Source organism: Solanum dulcamara, chromosome 2 (assembly GCF_947179165.1).
Source record: "Solanum dulcamara chromosome 2, daSolDulc1.2, whole genome shotgun sequence".
Classification (NCBI taxonomy): Eukaryota; Viridiplantae; Streptophyta; class Magnoliopsida; order Solanales; family Solanaceae; genus Solanum; species Solanum dulcamara.
Genome location: NC_077238.1, coordinates 6,729,965 through 6,752,229, shown reverse-complemented (window position 1 = coordinate 6,752,229; position 22,265 = coordinate 6,729,965). Strand labels below are relative to the sequence as shown.

Here is a 22,265-nt window from a genome sequence, read left to right as displayed (position 1 = left end):
AAAAGTTGACCAAAGTCAAACCTTGACTTAAAATTCCTCAAATTCTCAACTCAAGGCCTCAAATCTTCGTTACAATTTCAAAACTGATTCCGTAAAGTCTCATAAGGCAATATCGATATTTCGGAGCTGCTGGAATCGACAGAATTCAGTTCCGAGACCTGTAGCTCTGATTGACCTCAAATACCACTTTTTAATACTTAAAGCTTATGAAACCCAAAATTTCCAAATACTTAACTTTTCATAGGATTTTCTAAAAATCAACACCCGATACCAATCAGAAACGACTCGGGACAACTAAAGGAAGAGGTAAAATAATCATTTTACAAAAATTCCAAAAATGACCTTGAGGGTCATTACAATTTAATGAAGAGATTATTAGTTTATTTGGTCAAACTTTTAAAATTATTTTATTTTGAAAAAGTGTTTTTCTCAATAGTGATTTCAGAAAAATACTTTTGATGAGAAATAGTTTGTGTTTGGCTGATAAATTTAAAAAGTAATTTTACACAACAATTAGTGTTTGACTAAGCTTAAAATATTTTTAAGTGTATATGTTTTTCTCAAAAGTGTTTTCAGAAAAATTCTTTTAGGCAAAAATTACATTTTTAAACTTATGAAAAACAACTTCTACTGCTTCTATAAACACTTAATTTTTATCAAAAAATTGATCAAATACCTGACTTTTTAAAAATAAGCACTTTGATTTCCAAAAAAATTAACCAAATAAATAAAGTAAAAAACTATAATATTTTAAAATATAAATTAAGATTTAAAAAAAAACTTTGTAACTAATATTTTGTAACAGACGTGTAACAGATAATTTAAAACAAAAGGAAGTAATTATTGAATTCATTATTATATAAGGTAAATAAAATAAAAACGGTTCATATGAACGCTACATTCATGTGTGATATATTAATTTTTTTAAGTCTTGATTAATTGAATTATTGGCCGCTGTCGATTTCAGACTTGCACTTCCCTCATGAATTAATTGTTCATTTATATCTTATTATATCATTATAAATAGAAATTATGCTCTCCATACCTGCCCCATTCTTACAATTGAGTTGCAATTCACACTAATAGTGTATAATTGGTAAAATATTTACTCGCATCGAATATTTACATTAAGTTAATAATTTCAAGTAAAATAAAAAATATTTAAAATTTATGGCCTAACACCTATTATATCTTGTGCTAATCCTTCAAAATGTTATATATAACTTTCAAAATAATATTCATATATTAATATTCAAATTAATCTTATATATATAACATAATTTTTTGACAAAAGGATATACATGCTTATGTTGAATTATTTTCAGCTTTGATTATTTTTTAAATTACACTAATAATTGAAAAATTATTTCAATATATATAACTTAAATTCTTAATAATTTAAGTAATTGTATGTGAACACAAGAAAGAGTTGACAAGCAGCACATACCTGCACCAGGACCATTTAGGCCTAGCTATAGACAACTTTCTTTCACATTTTTTTTTTGAGGTGCTTTCACATCTAATGAAATTTCATTATTTTCTATTGAGTTTAAATTTTAAATAGACTATGTATAAATATTTCTGCAACCAAGTTACTTAAAAGATAACTACAAACAACTCTATCCAACTCTAACCTAGAATTAATAAACATAATTGTAACATATTAAATTGCATTAATTGATTATGTGAAAATTTCATTACACTACGTACATTGATTTTGTAAGAAATGCATTACACTCGGTGTAAAATAACTTAAATTCTTTAATATAAAATTTATATGAGTTTAATTTCTATGTAAATAAATAGTGTAAGAAATATACACGATCAGGTCGTTAAAAGAGAATGATCACAAATAACTCTATTCAATAAAATCGATTGATAACTTTGAAGAATTTCACATCGGTGCTTTTAAGAGGTGGTTAATTTTTAATTAGTTGAGTCAGATTTATGATCTATTTTTCACATGATATCAGATTTAGACTCATATCAATTTTTATCTCTCAATATTGGGCGTACATATCAAATTGTCATGTTTCATATATCCATTAAAAATCTCATATTAGTGCTTTAAGAGATCCATGTATGGTCTCATATAACTTGTATAATACTCATTTCTTAAGTTAGTTCTTTATCATTAATAATAAAAATGAATGGTAAGTAACCTATTATAACAAGTTACAACATTAATTGTGTGAAAATTGTAAAAAAAAAACAAAAACACATTTGAACTGTATAGAAACAAATCTTTTAGGTACGTTAAAACTTGCACGTTACTTCCTCCGTCGCCAAAATACTATCACGTTTCACTTTTCAAGAGTTATTTTAGTTATTTTTCAAAATTATACTGAATCAGGCTAATTTAATATTGTAAAATTCAAGTATAGATATTTGAAAACTATATAAAAAGTATTATAAATTGCAAATTTTCTAATATTAATATGGTAAAAATATATATACTTTAAAATTAATGGTTAAATCAAGAAGAACACATGCCAAGTAATTCAATACTCCCTCCGTTTCGATTTACTTGTCAAATTTTGACTTGGCACACCTATTAAAAAAGGGGAAATTTTTGCATATAGCCACTCAAAAATACTTTGATTATGCTCCATAACTATAATTTGTTAATTACAATTCGTAGTTATAGTTATAGCAGCGTTTGTATAATTCGCGCAACGTTTATATACGTTTGTATAATTCACTATACAATTCACATTTTTTGTATAACGTTTGTATATTTCACTATACAATTCATGCACAACATTTGTATAATTCGCGATACATCTTGTAGTATTTGCATATTTTGCTATACAATTTGATTCGCGCACGTCGTTTATATAAATCGCGTGAATTATACAAAACTCAAGTTGTATTCACGCATAGCGTTTGTACAATCGCGCGAATTATACAAAACTCAAACTGTAATTACAGTTAAATAGTTGCTGCGAGTCATAATTAATTCAAACTATAGCTATGTTAGTTAATTAACTAGTAGATGTTTGCTTATCTGCGTAATTTTTCCATTAAGAAATAATAACTAGTATAGTGAATTTACTATTTTAGCCCTATTAATCGATAGGGTCTCAAATATATTTACTCACTATATTTTTCAAAGACATTAATGTACAAGACTCATAGATCCAAATTTGGCCAAATTGGCCCATTACCAGGGGCGGATGTAGGTGGTGTCCAGGGGGTTCGCTCAAACCCCCTTCGTCGAAAAATTACACTATATATATATATAAGGTTAAATTCTGATTTTATGAGTATATATATTAAAATGAACCCTCTGGGAAAAAAAAAGAAGAAGAGAAGTTTAGCTTAGTGGATAAAGGTGTTCAAGAATTGCTTTCATGCCATGGGTTCAAGCTTTCATGTCATGGATTCTAATCCCCTTAGTTGAGCTCAACTTTTGGGCTAAGATCTTCTTTTTATTTTTAATTATTTTTCTCTTTTATACCATTTCTTTTTTCTAATTTATGTTTGTTTAAATTTATTAGACACATTCTTTTTATTTTTTATTTTTATTTTTCTTATATTTATTATTCATTTTGTTTTAACATAACTCTTTTTTTATGTTCTAACTTGAATAAACTCTTTTAAAAATGAGGAATTATCTTAAAAATCATCAATATCCTTTTAACAATATCAATTTAATATAATTCATGGAATTTATTTTTTATTTTTCCAATTCTATTTTTGAGAGATGGAAACTAAATTTATTTGATTTATTCGTCATTTGTTTTTTTTTTTTACAAATGATGACTAACCTAGTTAATTAAATTATATGAACTTATAAAATTGACGATGCCATTTATTTATCTTTTGAATATGCATTATACTATTAATAACCCTATTCTTGCACACTTTTTAGAGAATCTTGACGATTTTCATAGTAACATATGATTGAATGAATGTTAATTTAATTTTTTTTGTAAAAAGTGCAAAATAAAGTAAAACATTACAAAATAAAAGTACAAAAAAAACAAAAAAATTTAAAAATGCTCGGTGGAGCAGGATAAAAGTAGGAAGAAATACTTAATGTGGTATGATAAGGTAAGTTAAATTTAGCAAGTTAAGGTAACTATTTTACTTCCTTGTCTCGCTCCCTTTCTCATCCTTTAATTTTCATGTGTTTTAGGAATTAACTTATGTGATATAACCAATCCACATTTTTTTATCAACGTATCTTTGTTTTTGATATTTTTAATTAGTTTGGTGTTTACATTTATTAACTAATGAAATGCCTATGTTGTTTGTATAAAGAGCATGCCGAGGGCGCTACGCTCATCGCACACTTGCATTACCACCTGAGCTTCTTCTTTATACTTTGAATCTCCTGAGCAAAAGTTCTTGCTCCACCACTGTCCAAATCAGCCCATGAACAATTTAGGTCAATGCCCAACTTGTGAAATATTAGACGGACTGGATGGATTTGGGCTATTTTTACAAGAAAATTTCGTAAATATCGTTATTTGTGTCTAGATTTATGAAAATAGGGGGACTTTGCTTGATTACAAAGTGTAGCAGTATTTTGATTTCAAAACTTAGTGTAATACATCGTATTCACGTGTCTAATAATATTGTATTGAAATACATTATATTTGAGCGCATGATAATTGTATCCGCGAGTGTACACTTGGACAGGGATTAGATAAGTACCTATGATTGAAAATTAATTGATAGTACTATATAACATGTCTTATTTAGAATATCAGCAAAATGTTGGACACATGTCTTGGCTTACATCTCATTCGAAATAGATAGACTATACTAAATCAATAAGGTGCCAATTAGATCTAAAAATTAATCAACATAATCTTCTTCATTTTTAGAATTTTACGCATAAATTAATTATTTGCTTTTTGTGAACGGAAAAAACGTACCTACCACTTTTTGGATTTCTATTTGAATCAAATTTTATTAATTTATTAAAATTGATAAATTAGGGGTTCATAATGAAATTAAGTCTATATATATATATCACACTCAAATGATCCGAACCAGTAGGAAATTTTGTAAATCATTAGACCTTTCGATACAATCAAATAAAAAATCTCAAAATATGTCATATTTCAGAAGTCCAAACTATGAAATTGATGCGCATCAAGGTCTCAGTCTCTGTCTCCCTCCCTTAATTCTTCAAACTTCGATTCATATTTTTCATAGAAAAATTCCTGATTAATAGAAATTCTTTTACATCATATCTAAGAAGTTCCTCGATCTGGATCAAAGATGCAATATCACTCGATCATTATCCTTCCTAAGAAATTAAAATAGTAATCTTCTTCCAACTTACATAAATAGGGCAACCAATTATTTAATGGGCAAAATTTTAGGTTCCATTCTAATGATTCTTTGTATTCTAGTACTCCCTCCGTTTATTTTTATTTATCCATTATATTAAAAATAGATATCCAACAATATTTGTTCAATTTATGAAATCAAGAGATAATTTTAACTTAGTTCCTAATTTACCCGTATCATTAATTAATAGTCATTTCTCTATTACGTTTTTCAAGATATTGTATTTATTATATTTAAAGGGTAATATGATAAAATTACCCTTCTATTTATAATTTCTTAAGAATTGTGCAAAGTCAATAATAAATAAGTATTGTTGGACGATGAGAGTAATTTCCTCCTCCTGGGAATTTGGTGCTAGAATCACACTAAAGATTTATGTTTGTTGACTTATTTGTCCTGAAATCCTAAGAAGTAATGGTATGTAGAATCGTCAACAAAGAGCACATGCATCCATTATCAGTGTAAGACAAAATAATTGAGTACTAGGTTGTTGAAGAAAATGAAAGAAAAAATGGCTAAAAGAATAGAAAAATGTAACCACATTAGCCCTTTTTTTCTTTTTATCCAATGTCTAATATTCATGGCCAGAGTGGTAACGCAGAGGACTGCAAATCCTTTTTTCCCCAGTTTAAATTCGGGAATTTTAGTTTTTCTGCACCATATTTTGTCGGATGTCAATCTCTTTTCTTTTATGCTACATGTAGCTACTTTCCATCGACGATTACTAAAAATAGGAAAAAAAGAGAAATAAATATGTCTTTCGATAGTTTATCGAATATAAAAAGAATCAAAAAAAAAGCTGGAAAGATGCAAGAAGACTGAGGAGACGCTCAATCGACTGACATCGCCCCAACTTTTTAGATTCGCATCAGAAAATTTCATATCGAAGAAAAAAGGGTGAAATTGTAAACTCTCCTTAACAAAGGTGAATCCATACCACATTAATTTTGCATCACATGGAATCCACCAGGTCCCCAAATACTCTCTCCCTACTGGGCTGGTTAAATCCCTATACAGGACAGGACAAGATGGGTTGAATCAATGTTCTTTACGTTAATGAAATTGAATTGATCACTCATAGTACTTTTAATTCTGGTGAAAAACAAATGTAAATGCCATATTGATGGTTTATGGACCTTATAACCCCTCCTGCACCATATATTTATTTCTCGGAATTTTAAAAATGTATAATGAATACGTGTTGGATTTTTTTAAAATAGTGTTTTTTCAATTTCGAATTCTTAGAGAATTCAAACAACATAGGCTGTACCTGTATCCTTCCTGGATTGGATAATGCTTTTTCATCAGAGGTTATGCTAATATTTAATAAGATCGGAAGAGAATAGAGTAAACACTGGAGCTGTACAGGGCAAATCGATAAACCATATTAAACCGACAAATCGAATCAAACCGGAAAAAAACCCGGATTAGTGGTTTGGTTTGACTTGGTTTGGTGTTTGGAAAAAAAACCCGACCATTATAGGATTGGTTTGGTTTTAACTAAAAAAAGTCAAACCGAACCCAAATCGATTCGATTATAGATATACTACTTTTAAATTATGTTATACATAAAAATATTTATTAAAATATAATTTATAAATATTTTTTAAATTTTTTTCATAACTTTTGTTTTCTTTCTTACATTTAGATTTGGACTTAAAAAGCTCATCTAAATAATATACAAAAAAAAAACTCATCTTATAAAGTTATATTATAAAGTTAAAACTTCAAACAGTGTTCTGCCTCCATCTTATATGTTGATATTTTGTACTAGAACTCTTTTTAAGAAGCACTGCTCTGTGATTTTTATTAGATACTATGAAAAACTCGAAAAACCTGAGAAACCCGAAAAAACCGAGAAAAATTGATATCGAAAAAACTGACTTTTATTGGTTTGATTTGGTTTATAGATTTAATAATCCGACACAAATAATTTGATTTGATTTGTAAAAAATCTAAACCAACCCGATCCATGTACACCCCTCCCCTAGTAAACACAAAACTTTTTAGATATGGGAGCGCCCCTGCATGCGCATAAGATCTTTTATAGGTGCATAAGATCTTTTATAGGTTTAAAGAAATTATGCAAAGAGGAAACATAAAAGGCTTGCTAAATAGTGTTAATGTTGTTAGGGGTCGTTTGGTTCGGATATAAGGATTAGTTATGTTGGAATAAATTATGATAGATAAGTTATGCTGGAATTAGTTAGATTGAGAGTAGTTTTTATTGCTTATTTGGTTGGTCATATTTAAAATTGTATTCATTGCACAATTTCTAAAAATAAGTTATTTGTTTACAAAAATACCCTCCACCTTATTTATTTATTTATTTATACATTTTTTTTTGCAAGCTTTAGTTATTTATTCTTAAAAATAAAATATCCATCTTATTTAAATCTTTTTGTGTATGCATTTTCATGATTGTGCTGTATGTTTTTAAAATTGAACTTTCGTCTTATTTAACTTAAAAATAAAACTTCCATCTTATTTAGCTTTAAATAAAATTTTCATCTTATTTAACTTAAAAATAAAACATTCATCTTATTTAGCTTAAAAATAGAACTTTCATTTTAAGTTTATTAAAGTAAAAGAAATTTTATTATTTAAATTATCTAAATTTTAATTGATATATAAAATATAATTTTTAAGTAACTAATAAATTATTTAATTAAAAATATGTAATTTAGTAGTGAAGTGAACATTGTAAGAGAAATCAAAATATAAATAAACATAAGAATTAGACAAATAAATTCAACTTATAATATATTCATAAATAGAAATTGTATTTATAAATGTAATTCTTGATAGAAAAATATATTATCATAAAAACAACGATTGATTAATGTTATGAATATTATTATGAATGTTGTTAAAAAGATAACTCATCTCAGTACTAATTGTTAATCGTTGGATAAGTTATTACCACCTTTGCAATCAAATAAGAGATTAAAGGGCACTAAAAAATTATTCCAAGATTAACTCAAACGATCCCTTAGCATAGTGTTATTTTGGTTAGAAATGTCGCTATTCTAAAATTTAGAACTTATAAAATTCAAATCTTGACTCTGCCACTAATAAAATAGGGTGGATTAATGCGGATTAAGCCCAATACCTCCCTCCTACAATCCAACCTCGGCCCGCCCAACTGCCATCCCTTAAATCATCCACATGAGAAGCTGTCGACTTACTAAGGGATTTTCTTCACTTGTATCATATCCTGAAATGCCTTTACTAACTTATCGTACTCATCGTTACTCTAGATGGTAAAGATGTTGTTGTATTTCTCAAAAAAGTGATTCGATTGATGGGATTTGGTATGAGATCGATGATCTCGATGAGATTGATATTCCAGTGAATAGCCGCGTATTCTTTAATTTCTGCTCCTTTGTACATTTCCTTATTTTACTTTTTAATACCACAAGTCTTTGAATTGGCAAAGAAAAAGCTATTTAGTACAGAAAACATCTCGCGTTAGCACGTTTGAGGATGGAATGCATCCCATGGGGTGTGACAACCTACGTATTCTAAAACAAATAATAGTGATTACTTCCATGATTTGCATCTATAACCTATAAGTCACACAAAAATAATTTTAACATTGCTCCAAAATCGCACTATCAACATTGAATTGGTAATGTTGAAAAAAAGGGAATTTAGTCAAAGTATGGCAGCTTGATCAGTGCACTGACATTTGTTATTTAGTGTCATTTTCATAATCTTAGTAATATTTTCTGTAAACAAATAAGATGACCACTTATAATATTAACAACTCATATTCAAAGTTACTGCATGCACTTGTAAAATACCTTTTTTCTTGGTAGGTAATTAATTAATTGGGTTTTAATTCTGGTAGTTGGGATAGTTAATGCACTGTTTTTGCACTTTTGCCAGAGAGGTGGTGAATAGTATGGGCATGTGGGTTGGTGTTGGTCTTAAATATGAGTAGTTCTTGGGGAGTCAAGTGTGTCCATGATGGCCTTAGGCATGTTGATGTAACAATAGTTAGTCCTGGGGATGGGCATGGTATAATAAATATCAAATTATTATATAGAAATCAAAATTTTTGATATCGTTATTTCGATATTATGATATTTAGTACTTTTTCTTTTCAATAAAAGTTGTCTGTCTAACTATTGATTTGACACACATCTTAAAAAACAATAAATAATAAGATAGTATTATTATATTACCCTTAGAATATATTAAATTTAATATTTTGATAAATGTATTACTATTGAATAGTAGTATCCAATAGCAAGGGTATAAGGGACACAAATGGATAAATAAATCATTGATTTTCTAAACTAGACTAGTAGTGTTGGAAATCTATTTTTAATATAATGGATAAGTAAAGATGAACGGAAGGAGTATATATTTTTAATTTTTTTGGTATTTGATACTGCATTCGTTATGTACCAAAATATCAAATATCATATTCAAGTATATAGTTATATATATAATCTATCTATAATAATAATAATAATAATAATAATACTTAAAACAAATATACAAGCTAGTATTAATTAGAACACACTTAATTGCTTAGATGTTGTAACTTTGACTACTAGTCTATCTTGGGTTGGGTGGGCCATTTCATCAAATCTTTGAGAAGGGCCCCAATTTTTCGTACTTGATGGTCAGCATGATGATAGGCTTCGTTTCTACAACCATCTTTCCAGTCGTTGAAAGACTGAGCGAGGACAACAAGGAGAGCAAAAACAAAGAATGTCGTTGTGCGGGGATGCAATTCACCAAGTTGGGACAAAGAAAATCGTCTGATTCTACTGGATTGGAATGTGAAGGTCTCTCCTTCGAAAGAGCTTGTACTTTCTTTTAAATATTTCTATATGTATAAGGTTTTTGTATGATATAATTAAGACATTTCTTGGAAAGTCAAAGTCATAATTCTCTATTATATAAGTATATGTAAGTCAAAATCGAATAAACTATGATTACCGATTTATTGCAAAACATTAAAACTGAACTTAAAATACCAAATTATACCAAATTAATTTAAAATGATAATAATGTAATATTATTAAAAATCAAAAATCAAAATTATCGAATCAAAATTTTTGATATCATACCATGCCCATTCCTAAGTAGGCCATAGTACCTTTTGTTTTGTAACATGGTACACTATATTTATTTTATAGAATTTTGGTTCTGATATTGTATTGGATTTTCGACATGGATTTCCAATGGATTATGTCCGACGGAATAACGGCATATTGTTATTGTAAATCGTCTAGTCGTCGAAAAATATTCAAATAAATACCCATTTATTTTATTTAATGCCTCGAGTTTAGCTATCGAAAAATTATTAAATCAAAAAATATTTACTACTATTTAGTAAATTTTCGTGTTTATCAATGGATTCATTTCAAATTATTATAGTAAATCGATAATTTTTTATTTAGATATCGAAATAAGTGATTTCCATGATAACTTTTATAAATTTATTGAAAGTTTCATATTTAAATTGTGCTTTAGGGGCTCCTCTTTTGATTTCCAGTTCTAAATTAAATATTTGGGGAAATAAATGGGACAATAATTTATACTAAGACACATATTTTCGATCGGATCAAATAGGTCATCAGGTGGGGTTTTTGTGTTTAGGTTGAGATATTTGAATTTAATACATAGTACAACAACGTCCACAATCTAATTGTTTAGAGAGTTTACTTAAGAAGAGATTATAATTCTCTCTGTAGTCTTAATTTTTTTTATCGTCTCATTAATCATCGTTCAAAATTAATAATTATTACATTCATACGACGTTTTGTTATTTCGACCCCAATACGTCTAACCTTCTATTAGCTTTCGATTTTTTTTGCATTGAAGATCATGCAATACGTGCTTATATGCTTTTAGGTAACAGACATCATTTGCCTAACTTTCTTGAAGTCCTAAAATTCTCTTCTTTTAGTATTCCATTCTCTGTCCCCAGTGGTTTTGCTCATACCTATCTCATGATTATAGATGGTAAGATTAGCTTATAAAAATATAATTTATCGAATTTGTTTAAGCTTAAGTGAATTATTGATTTGTTTATTTATTAGCTTAACTTAACGAATTTTGTATTTATTAGTTTAATTTATTTCAGCTCATCAAAAATTGAGTCTATATATGGCTCAAATTCACCTGTAATAGATCTTATTAAAATATTTTAAATAAATATTTTTCTATTTGATATGTTATATATACTCATAATAAAGGAGAAAAAATCGTGTTATTAGTTACTAAAAAATAATAAAATAACAAATGAGGTAATTAAAACTTAATAAGAATTGAGCGAGTTGAATTATGACCTACATTTTTGCCCAACTCATTTCAACCCAAGTAATATTTGAACGATTCAATAACTCGTCTATTTATTAATAAGCTCTTTATTAACTCACTCTCTTTAACACATTCAAATTCAGCTCAACCCGCCTATTTGACACTTCTATTAATTACCATTTAATAACTTTGTAATTAGCTATGTTTTCTTAATTACAAGTAATGCAATTAATCCCTACGTTTTATTTTACTTTACCCATATTTCAAAAATAGACGTTATTTTATTAAATTAAGAGAATTTTATTGTTTTATTAAATAACTACATAAAGTTATAGTAGTAGTCAGTTTCAAAGTTCTAAAGCATTATTAACAAGATAAATTTAGTAAAATATAATTTTTATTAATTTTTTTAAAAAAATATATCAAATCAATAAGATTACAAGAGTCAAGTAATATGAAACGGAATGGAAAGGGAGTAATTATTAGCTCATCTTCTTATCACGAGTTGAAAATTTGTTCCGACACATTTAGGTAGGGGTATACAACATGTGTTGGGTGTTTAATTGCATTTAATATTACGGCAATGGAAAGATGATAAATTTAAATAAACAAAATTGACTTTACATTATCATTTTAGGTCATCAATTTATTACACATTAATGTAATAGGAGGTAATCTATTTATTTGTTATTTTTTCACTCTTTAAATTGACCAATCTTGATGTATTTTGAAAACTCAACAATCATATCATATTATACTCCAATCTTTCGTGTGTGTGTTTTTTCTGCTCATAATTTTCTTCTCTTTTCTTCCAGCAATGGCAAAAAATTCTCCTAATGGAGAAATTCAATCATCAAATTTACCAAATTTTCTTCTCTCTGTTAGACTCAAATATGTTAAACTTGGTTATCATTACTTAATCTCAAATGCAATTTATCTATTAACTGTGCCAATTCTTGTTGCTGTGGGACTTCATCTTTCAACCCTTACACTTGAAGATCTCGTGCAAAATCTTGCCATGTTGAAATCTTATTCAACTCTTGTTGTTTTTTTGGGTACGATATACTTCATGAGTCGTCCGAAAAACGTTTACCTAGTCGATTTCTCGTGTTACAAGCCAAACGAACGTTACATGATGTCGAAAGAACGTTTATTAGAGAAATTAACGGATATTTTCGATGAAAGTAGTTTAAATTTTCAGAAGAAAATCTTGTACAACTCGGGTTTAAGTGACAAGACTTATGTTCCAGTCGATAAATGGATTCCATCGAATTTTTCGCTTAGTAGTAACCAACATCAAGCGAAATTGGTTATTATTGGTGCTATCGACGATTTATTGGCGAAAACTGGCGTAAAAATTCGAGAAATTGGATTTATTATTGTGAACTCTAGTATGTTTAATCCAACACCTTCTCTTTCTGCCATGGTTGTGAACCATTATAAGCTTGGAGTCAATGTGATTACATATAATCTTGGAGGTATGGGCTGTAGTGCAGGACTTATTTCTGTAGACTTGGCTAACAGGCTTTTACAGGTTAGTATATCGTCTTTGTCGATATATATATTTTTAGTCTGTTTCAAAAAAATTAATAAAAAAAGATACAATTTAGAAATAACCTCTTAATATGGCTAGTTAAATTGAATTGATATTGTAAAAAACTTTACAGGTTCTCCTTGAAATTTAATTACTCCATGGAAAAAAATATTTTTTTTTATTGTTTGGGGTGTGTTCGATATGAAGAAATTAAATATATTTTCTCAAAAATGTGTTTCTTAGTCATGTTATGGCATTTGATTGCAAAAAGATATTTTTCAACCAACATTCCTTCATAATTATTTCAGCTCATTACTTCATATCACTACCTTTAAATAATACTAGACATTATTATTAATATTTAATACTCCATTAATATTATCTTCAACTTTTAATAAATATATACTTTCTGTTTATTTTTAGTTGTCCATACACCTTTTAAGAAATCATAAATAAAAGGATAATTTTATTATATCACCCCTATTAATTATAAGTCATTCAAATGTTAGAAAATGAATAGTATTTAATAACAAGGATAAAATAGACACAAAATAGTAAATTATCTCTTGATTTTTCAAATTGGACAAATAAAGTTAAAAAAGTATCATTAGTATTTTACACACTCAAATCATTTTTTAGAAAATAAGTCATTTTTCTGAAAGGTGACTTAACCAGTCATACCTAAACACTCAAAAATGTTGAATATCATAGATTTTAAAGATACTTTTTTGTATGTCATAAAACTTCCTAGTGCTCAATCAAATACCATAATATATTATGTAGCATTGTTGACTTGTGAAATGATTTTGAACAGGGTCAAGCCAACAGCTATGCACTTATAGTAAGCACAGAAATAGTCTCATCAGCCTTCTATACTGGGAATGACAAATCAAAGCTAATACCAAACATGATTTTCCGGATGGGCGCATCCGCTGTTCTCTTATCGAACCGTTTTTCCGACCGATGGAGGTCGAAATATCAACTGATGCATGTTGTCCGCACCCATAAAGGTGCGGACGACAGAGCATTCAGTTGCGTATTTCAAGATGAAGAAGAGGATGGTAAAAAAGGCATGTCATTGTCAAAGGACTTAATGGCAGTAGCCGGTGAGGCTTTAAAAACAAACATCACAACTTTAGGTCCACTAGTCCTGCCGATGTCCGAGCAGCTCCTCTTTTTCGCCTCGTTAATCATGAGGAACGTCTTTAAACGGAAAATCAAACCATATATCCCGGATTTCAAGATGGCGTTCGAGCATTTTTGCATTCATGCAGGGGGTAGAGCTGTCTTAGATGAACTTCAAAAGAATCTTGATCTCTCAGAAGCACTTATGGAACCGTCTAGAATGACTCTTTATAGGTTCGGGAACACTTCAAGTAGCTCAGTTTGGTACAATTTGGCGTATTCCGAGGCTAAAGGGAGGATTAAGAAAGGCGATAGAGCGTGGCAAATAGGATTCGGATCAGGATTCAAATGTAACAGTGCTGTTTGGCGAGCCCTGAGGACAGTCAATCCAGGAAAAGAAAAGAACGCCTGGACAGATGAGATTGATGATTTTCCCGCTCAAGTCTCACGTTCATGCTGAATACGTATAAATGGACAACACCTACAAAAAAATCACTCTAGTATATTAAATTGTGCAAATAATTATTTGTACAATCAATGTATCTAGAAGTACAAAATTGAAGCCAAATGAGGGCAACCAGTAGGTAGTTCAAATATCAATTTCAATCTTTTTATTTTAATGTTGAATTAGCTCATTCATGTTCTCTATTTGTTGAAGGAAAATACCCTGGTATTGAATCTTGAATCATTTCAAACAATCTTAGTTTGATTAGACACGAAGTTTACTTTTGCAACTTGTAATCTTAAATATATCGTGAAAAATATATTTTTGTACCCAATATACCATCAGTGTGTTGGGTATAACACATGAAATTCATGAGTTAACCATATTTTTTTTTATTACTTATAGTTTTTTGATATTCTTTCGTTACAAAAATAGTTTTTGGGTCATTTTGGTTCGGCATAGTAGATAAAAGTGCCCTTTAATGTGATCTCAATTGGTATCTATATCTTCCAATTTTGGGTGTGCACAAGTATCAATGACAAAAAAAATGAGGTTTTCGTTGGAGGGTCCCTGACCCCCCGAGTCAAATGGAATTGAAAAGACTTTTTTTATATTTCAAGGTGGCATCTCGAAAGTGCCACTAGTCAATTTAATCATGGAACGTCCAAAAAGCCTGGTCAAATGCGAACATTATTATTAGAAAAAGATGCCCTAGAGCATGTTATTGAATTGAGTGAGAGGTCCCTTTCTTTCCTACTATTGAACCTGGAAATTGCGTAGATTGCTTTGCTTGGGATTCCCTAAGTAACCAAACCAATCTCTGTCATTTCACAAAACAAATGGTCTGTTTTGAGTGTTTGAAGTGACAAACAATCAACATACGTAATCGAGTTTTATGCCATCATGTCTTTCTGCCCAGCAGCGTTGGAAACCTCTTTCATTCGTCTTGATTCTTGGTGGAGAAGAAAACCCGCCTGAAAAGTAGACACTTAAAACTTGTATAGAGTTGAATAAGTAGATACACACGTCCTACATGTAATGTCACGTAGGATGCGTGTGTTTATTTGTTCAACTTTAAATACCTACTTGTTCACACCCAAAATTGAAGATATCATCTGAAGTCAAGTTAAAAGACACGTTTACGTATCATGCCTTTTGGTTCTGTACCCCTCAACTAACTAATTTAAAATTTAGAAGTTTCAACAATTGCCTTCTCTTTTTATTCCTTTTTTTGTATTCTTTTACCTTTATTCACAGGACCACCATTCCAAAAAACAGGAAAGGTGTGATGTGATATTGCAAATTGCAAGAGGAGAGTATGGTACACAAACTACACATGAAATATGAGATAGGACCATCTGAACCCATATCTCGTTTTAGTTACTAAGTTCACGATTAAATTTTACATATTTAATGAAGTTTCTAATATAAATATAAGATCTAAGCAAAAGTTATTAGGTTTGTCTCAATCCGTACCTAATATTGCAACTCCACCCTGCTTTGTAAAATATCCACCAAGTATCAACAAATATTTGAATGTGAACTCAATTATTATAGTATATTAACTTGAGACCGTTGCAGAAACCAATAAACTTCAAATCCAACATCCGTTTTTGCTGACTACTTTAGCTAGTAATGTCCGGCAACAACCTTAGCCTTAACGATGCTAAACATAGGACAAATCAAACTCTTATATCCAAACCATGTCATCGTTAAACGTGAAAAAGTACAAGTAGGCCACTTGTGGTCATGTAATTGAAAAATAGCTATCGTCATGGAGTTTCAAATTACCTTAAGACTCCAACTCCTAGCATTCCAATTGAAACTCAAGAACATGAAACTAAACAAGATTAGGCTGCTTTCGTCTTTCAAGGAAATGGGAAAGAATGCAACTACTGAGACAACAACTCAAATTAAATCCCGAGAGAAAATAAAAGATTAGGGAGGTAAGATCTAAGGGCAGAAGGCTTGAAAGGAAGAGTACTCCTACTTGCTTTTAAGAGAAATTCTAGAGACGTTGTATCCTACAGGAAAGACTTCATGATAATGTCCTAATGTCCTGGAGTTTCATCTTTGGAATTCGAAACTCCATGATAGTGGCTACTTTTCATTTATAGGAACTGAAAAGTGGCTATTTGTGACGGTAAAATGTCACATTCACTTCGTGTTACTATCATAAGTTGAATAGGCCTATGAATTGGTAAGAACCTTCAAAAGAAGCTTCTCTCTTTCTTCATAGCCAATGTGGTTAGTTTGACAATCATTGTCCAAAAGAAATCTACAAGATGCAAAGAATATCGGATCGATAGACAAATTAACCACTCAGATATGGACTTTCAAACAAGATAAGAAAGAGAGCCAACCCAATTTTCTGCTTGATCAATGGAGTGAATAACTGGGACTTCAATTACAAGAAGATAATATAACAAAATAAGTTGCACAAAGTTGCTTCTGCTAGATTTCTCTTAACTTCAATGGAAATGCATGGAAATTCCCTGAGTAGGAAAAACTTATTTCATAAGAAGGCACAATGCGCCATGGGAAAGAAAAGGCCTAGTAGGTTGAAGATTGGTCACTCTCTAGAGAAAGAGTGAAGAAAGATCCCTCCTCGACGAAGGATTCTGGACCAAAGGTTGCAAACTCAATAGTTTCATCGCATTTCCTTCGGGGGAGTATTGGACAATAGATGAGGTCTGTACCATACTTATCAACACAAAGATAAACCTGGTACAGTTGGTAGTTACCAAGTGCATCCTTATTGCATTCTATTGGTGCTTCATGTCCAGTTCCATCTTTAATAGCTTCCTTGATCGCTTCCAAGCTGTAAAAGCCTCCTGGCTCGATTCCTGCAATGGATTTGTTTCGAGACTTAATAGAATAATTTGATGCTGAACTGGATTGATAAATTCAAAATGTTACAGAACTTTAAGTACCTGCATCCTTCAGAACAGAAAGAAGATTCACCTTCTCCTTGATGGTCAGAGCTGCTTTGAAGTAAGAATGCTCATCAAGAGTAGAAAGGGAACAGGTGCCATGTTTGTCCCATTCGTGTGACGAGAATTTTGTTCCGTTATTTCTTGGACAGGCTAGCGTTGGCCAGTTCTCTTGCATGCTACTTATCAGGTCTTCGATCTGCACCAACATAAATTTTCATGTGCAGAGTTAGTATCCAGATCTCCAAATGACCAGTCTTCTGACCTATATATAATTTTCATCTGTGCAGGATACATTAATGAAGAGGCCCTTACTTCAAACACACTAAGGCAGTCACATAAGAATCATAAAAAGGAACTCCACTGGTAGAAACTAGGGAGAAAACTTGCTTGAGAAACTATTTTGACAAAATTAACTATGTTCACGAGAAAGTGCCAGTGTTCTAGCGGTATGAAAGAGCATCATATTATATTTATAATATGTAAGATCACAATTCATTGAGCTTACCTCTGTTTCATCATAGAGGTTTGTGTTATCACAACTTGATGCATAGGAGCCATTGTCGTAATTTGGCCAAAGTCCACGAATGCCAAAGTCAAGTGTTGGCTTTCCAGTAGTTGGATAGCAACAACTTCGCTTTTGATCACATAGTGCTGGTGGCCACTGAGAACAAACATAACCTTAAAGTGAGAAAGTTCAAATCTATGGAAACTCCAATAATATAATACTATGAGGAACTAGCGATAAGTGGAAGACTTGCCTGCTGAACAAAGTAAAAAAAAAATCAAAACTCTGTGAGACACAGAGAACAAACAAACATTTTACTATAATAAGCTTGATCAGCATAGGGCGGTAGAAGTATCCCATCATTGTCTGCATATAAGGTTGCTATTGGAGTTGAAGATGGTGTTTTCCGTCTAGAGGTATACACACACACTGCTAACATTCCTCTAAGAGGACAATCTGGACATTGAGCATGTGCCAAATGAAGTCATTCTTGATTTGACTCCCAATCACAGAGAAGAATGGGAAGCATGCTAAGAAGAGTGACGAATATCCTATGAGACACACCACATGTATCAGGAAACTACATGGTAGTTCATAAAGTCTAACTGATGGCTAGTGGTTAGATTTCACCAGATTAATGTACAACTAGTTTTGTGTTCCTCTCTTTTCATGAAACATTATTAGTTACTCAGCCACAAAAAAATCTGTGGTCCAAGAAAAATTATGGTCCCATCAAGGGAACTTAATTAGGCCTTTGTTTGGAAAATTATGGAAACTATATAACCAGAAAAAAAAAAGAGTATTTCAAGGATGTTAGTTGTAGATTTAAATTTCATTTTCCAAAGTACAGGGATATACTGTATTATGTATCCATGAATTGGTGCTGTTTAGGACTACAGTTGATTTTAAGATAGTTGTAGCTTCATCGTTAATTTATGAAAAATTAAAGAAACTGAACAGAATGTAATATAGTACAGAAGGATAAGAAACCTGTACTAGCAAAACCAGTTGGTGCTAAGCTACTAGCTTTTCATCAGGATTCACTAGCAAAACAAATCTGTACGAAAACAATATTATGATAACTGATGAGAATACCCAATTATCAAAAGAAACATTTTCTCCAGTTGGTGTTAAGCTGGTAGAGGCTTGCGCTCGCTAATGTGTATTCCATCAATTATGTAACCAAAACTACCCACCATAACTTTTTCCACCTTCAAAATTGATGGAACTCGTAAATGTGAAGGTGGTGGATGTTTCCTCTCGCAAGAGTGCATATCGATCGACGATCATTTGTCACCAAAAGTCCCCACAAGAACAGTTTCCACCTTCAAAATGATGAAATCTATGCAAATCTCTGATAATAATATTTCGTTTAAAGATAAGGGATATGAATTTTGCAGCTGAATGGCAATCCCCACAGATTCTAAGGTTCTTAACAACACGAATTGTTTTCCCAGGTGGACTATTGAGAAGACCAAAAGTAATCGCCAATTTTTCACTGTGGTACCTCAAAGTAGCTTCTTTATCTTCGTCTTCCAGGCCAGGACGAAAAGCTATAGAAGTATCAGGAACATAACCAACCAATTTCAATTTCTCGATTAACTTGTCAACTTCCTGGTGCAGCTCCCTGTGCTCAATACGCGTAACCTCCCCAGAGAAAAATTCATGTAGTACATTGTTAACCTCTATCGAACTACATCCAGGAATTTTTTTAATCCCTCTTTCTTTCATCAATTTCCAGATGTAATTTACTTCTCCCCACTTCCCAGCTCGTGCACACATGTTTGAAAAGATCACATAATCGCCACTATGTGATTTGTCCAGTTCAAAGATTCTCCCAAGTACCAGCTTCCCCAAATCCACATTTCCATGGATGCTGCAAGCAGCTAACAATGTCCTCCATAGTAAAAGTGTAGGCGGAATTGGCAATTCCATTAAGAACTTAAAAGCATCAGAAAGGCGGCCAGCCCGAGCTAACGAATCCAACATGCATCCATAGTGTTTCACTCCTGGTACAATCCTGTAGTTTTCTTTCATGCTATTGAAAAATCGAAAACCCTCTTCAACCAATCCACTGTGGTTGCAAGCATAGAGTAGGCCCAAAAATGTAATTCCATCAGGATTAACTCGAGCATTCTGCATCTGTTGAAACAAAGATATTGCACAATGAGCACGCCCATGAATAGCGTAAGCCATGATCATTGCTGACCATGCATGAGTGTCCCTATTAGGCATGCTCTCAAAAACAGAAATCGCATCCGGCAAGCTCCCACACTTTGCATACATATCAATAAGTGCCGTGTTCACCTTAACATATTGATCAAAACCATTCTTCTTAACGTATTCAAGCACCCATTTTCCAAATTCCAACGTTCCCAACAAAGCACATGATGAAACAACACCTAGAATTGTAACATCAGTAGGCTTAATTCTTTTCACTTGCAATTCATGAAACAACAAAAGAGCCTCATTTGGCTCGCTACTTCTCACGTAACCCATTATGATTGCATTATATGTTACCACACAAGGGTCAGCTATCCTATCAAACACGCTACGAGCTGAACCATTGTCATTACACTCAATGTACATATTCATAAGTGCAGGACAAACATACATATCATCGTTAAGGCCATATTTAATCAAAAGACAATGCAACTGCTTACCTTCTTCCAAAGCTTCAGCACCTGCACAAGCCTTCAACAAAGAAGGAAATGTATAAAAATCAGGGGCAACACCCAATGTTAGAATTTTCAAGAACAGAACAAAAGCATTTAATGGGGTGTCACTACGAGCATAGCCACGGGCCAAGAAGTTAAAAAGGACTATATCTGGTTGTGGAATTTTATCAAACAGGAGGTGGGCATGGTGCAAAATGTCAGGTGTTGGACTCTTCGTGCAAAAATCTATGAGCTTACTCATGAAAAAGACATCATTTTGCATTTGGGTTTTTATAGAAAAGGCTTGAATTTGCTTGAGGTCTCTTAAAGATTTGCATTTGGGTACAAGAGAAAGAGGGTCAATTGGTGTAAATGTGTCTTTTCTTGAATTTTTTTTGGTGAAATCTTGGCAAGAGAAAGGACCTACTGTGAGTAATGGAGCTTGAATTGCCATGGATTACAGATTTATATTCAGTTATATAATTGTTTTGGAGGGAACAGATTGAAGTCATTAAGGTTGTTAAGAGGTTTTATACTGCAAATGGATTATTACAAGTTTGGCTTTTCCTCCTCCTTGCCTTTCATTTTGCTCCTCAATTATCCTGTCTCATATATAGCTGCGGAGTTGAAATCAGCTTTCACGCATATATGTCTCTTTTATATGCGATAGATATCATGTTAACTCTGCAGCAATATGTAACACATAAATCTATCTTCCAAAATTATAATAGATAAAAAGAAATTATTTACTATTTTTGTTTTAATTAAAATTTAAATTTAAAATATCATGATTCTCAAACTATTTCATAGATCACTACGCCCCAAAATGTCTTTTTTTATTAGAAGAATGTTCTCTATTTCCATTTTTACAAATCATTACAAATTCATTTTATTAAGATTTAGATTTTTATAATAAATTATTTAATATGATGTACAAATGCAAAACAAAAGTATTTTTCTTGTATGCCCTTTTTTTTTCCCTTTGGAGTTTATGCCTCAGTTTGAATTAAGTATTATACATGATTATTTATTCTATGAGAATATTTTTATCTTTAAATAGTTTAATTTCGATACATTATTAATATACTTATTTTTAGTATAATTGTATAAATCCTATCTTGTACAACTTAATATCCATATAAGATCAATCAAATATTGCATTAATTATACATGAATGTTTTTTTCTTTTGTGGCTAACAAATTGTATTATCGCGAAGTGCATAACTAATTTTTAGGACCCCCATTAAGAATAGTTGAAATTTACAATTTTTGCTTCAAAATCAATTTCAGACATGCAATTTAAAAATAAAATTATGGTATTTTAAAATTAGACTTAGAGGTATGGAGTTGATCTTTGCTTGAATAAAATTTTAAATTTATATAGAACATGTAGAATTATATCGATTTAATATTTTTGACTTTTTAAAATTCCGACTTTAAGTATCAAGTCAAATTCTGACATAATCCAACTCCA

The 22,265-nt window shown here is 30.9% G+C and overlaps 3 protein-coding genes across 7 annotated transcripts; 1 reads left to right on the top strand and 2 right to left on the bottom strand.

Moving 5' to 3' along the window:
• Positions 1-12,332: 12,332 nt before the first annotated feature.
• LOC129874858 (3-ketoacyl-CoA synthase 20-like) lies at positions 12,333-14,946 on the top strand. The gene is made up of 2 exons (XM_055950238.1): positions 12,333-13,123; positions 13,938-14,946. Exons 1-2 carry the CDS (start codon positions 12,407-12,409, stop codon positions 14,706-14,708), a joined length of 1,488 nt encoding a protein of 495 aa, XP_055806213.1. The 5' UTR covers positions 12,333-12,406; the 3' UTR covers positions 14,709-14,946.
• A 2,097-nt stretch (positions 14,947-17,043) lies between these two features.
• Positions 17,044-18,494, bottom strand: LOC129879823 (ribonuclease 1-like). The gene is made up of 4 exons (XM_055953550.1): positions 18,446-18,494; positions 18,135-18,307; positions 17,627-17,825; positions 17,044-17,539 (listed from the first exon to the last, which is right to left on the bottom strand). The coding sequence occupies exons 1-4, from the start codon at positions 18,492-18,494 to the stop codon at positions 17,247-17,249; spliced, it is 714 nt and encodes a 237-aa protein (XP_055809525.1). The 3' UTR covers positions 17,044-17,246.
• LOC129880154 (pentatricopeptide repeat-containing protein At2g02980, chloroplastic) lies at positions 18,201-21,390 on the bottom strand. 5 transcript variants are annotated; one of them, XM_055954062.1, is made up of 2 exons: positions 18,453-21,390; positions 18,201-18,290 (listed from the first exon to the last, which is right to left on the bottom strand). In XM_055954062.1, the coding sequence occupies exon 1, from the start codon at positions 21,243-21,245 to the stop codon at positions 19,428-19,430; it is 1,818 nt and encodes a 605-aa protein (XP_055810037.1). In that variant the 5' UTR covers positions 21,246-21,390; the 3' UTR covers positions 18,201-18,290; positions 18,453-19,427. The 5 variants fall into 5 exon arrangements, with proteins under 5 accessions (XP_055810037.1, XP_055810036.1, XP_055810040.1 ...); XM_055954061.1 differs by having other exon boundaries at positions 18,206-18,290; positions 18,446-21,390; XM_055954065.1 differs by having other exon boundaries at positions 18,206-18,290; positions 19,230-21,390.
• Positions 21,391-22,265: the final 875 nt, after the last annotated feature.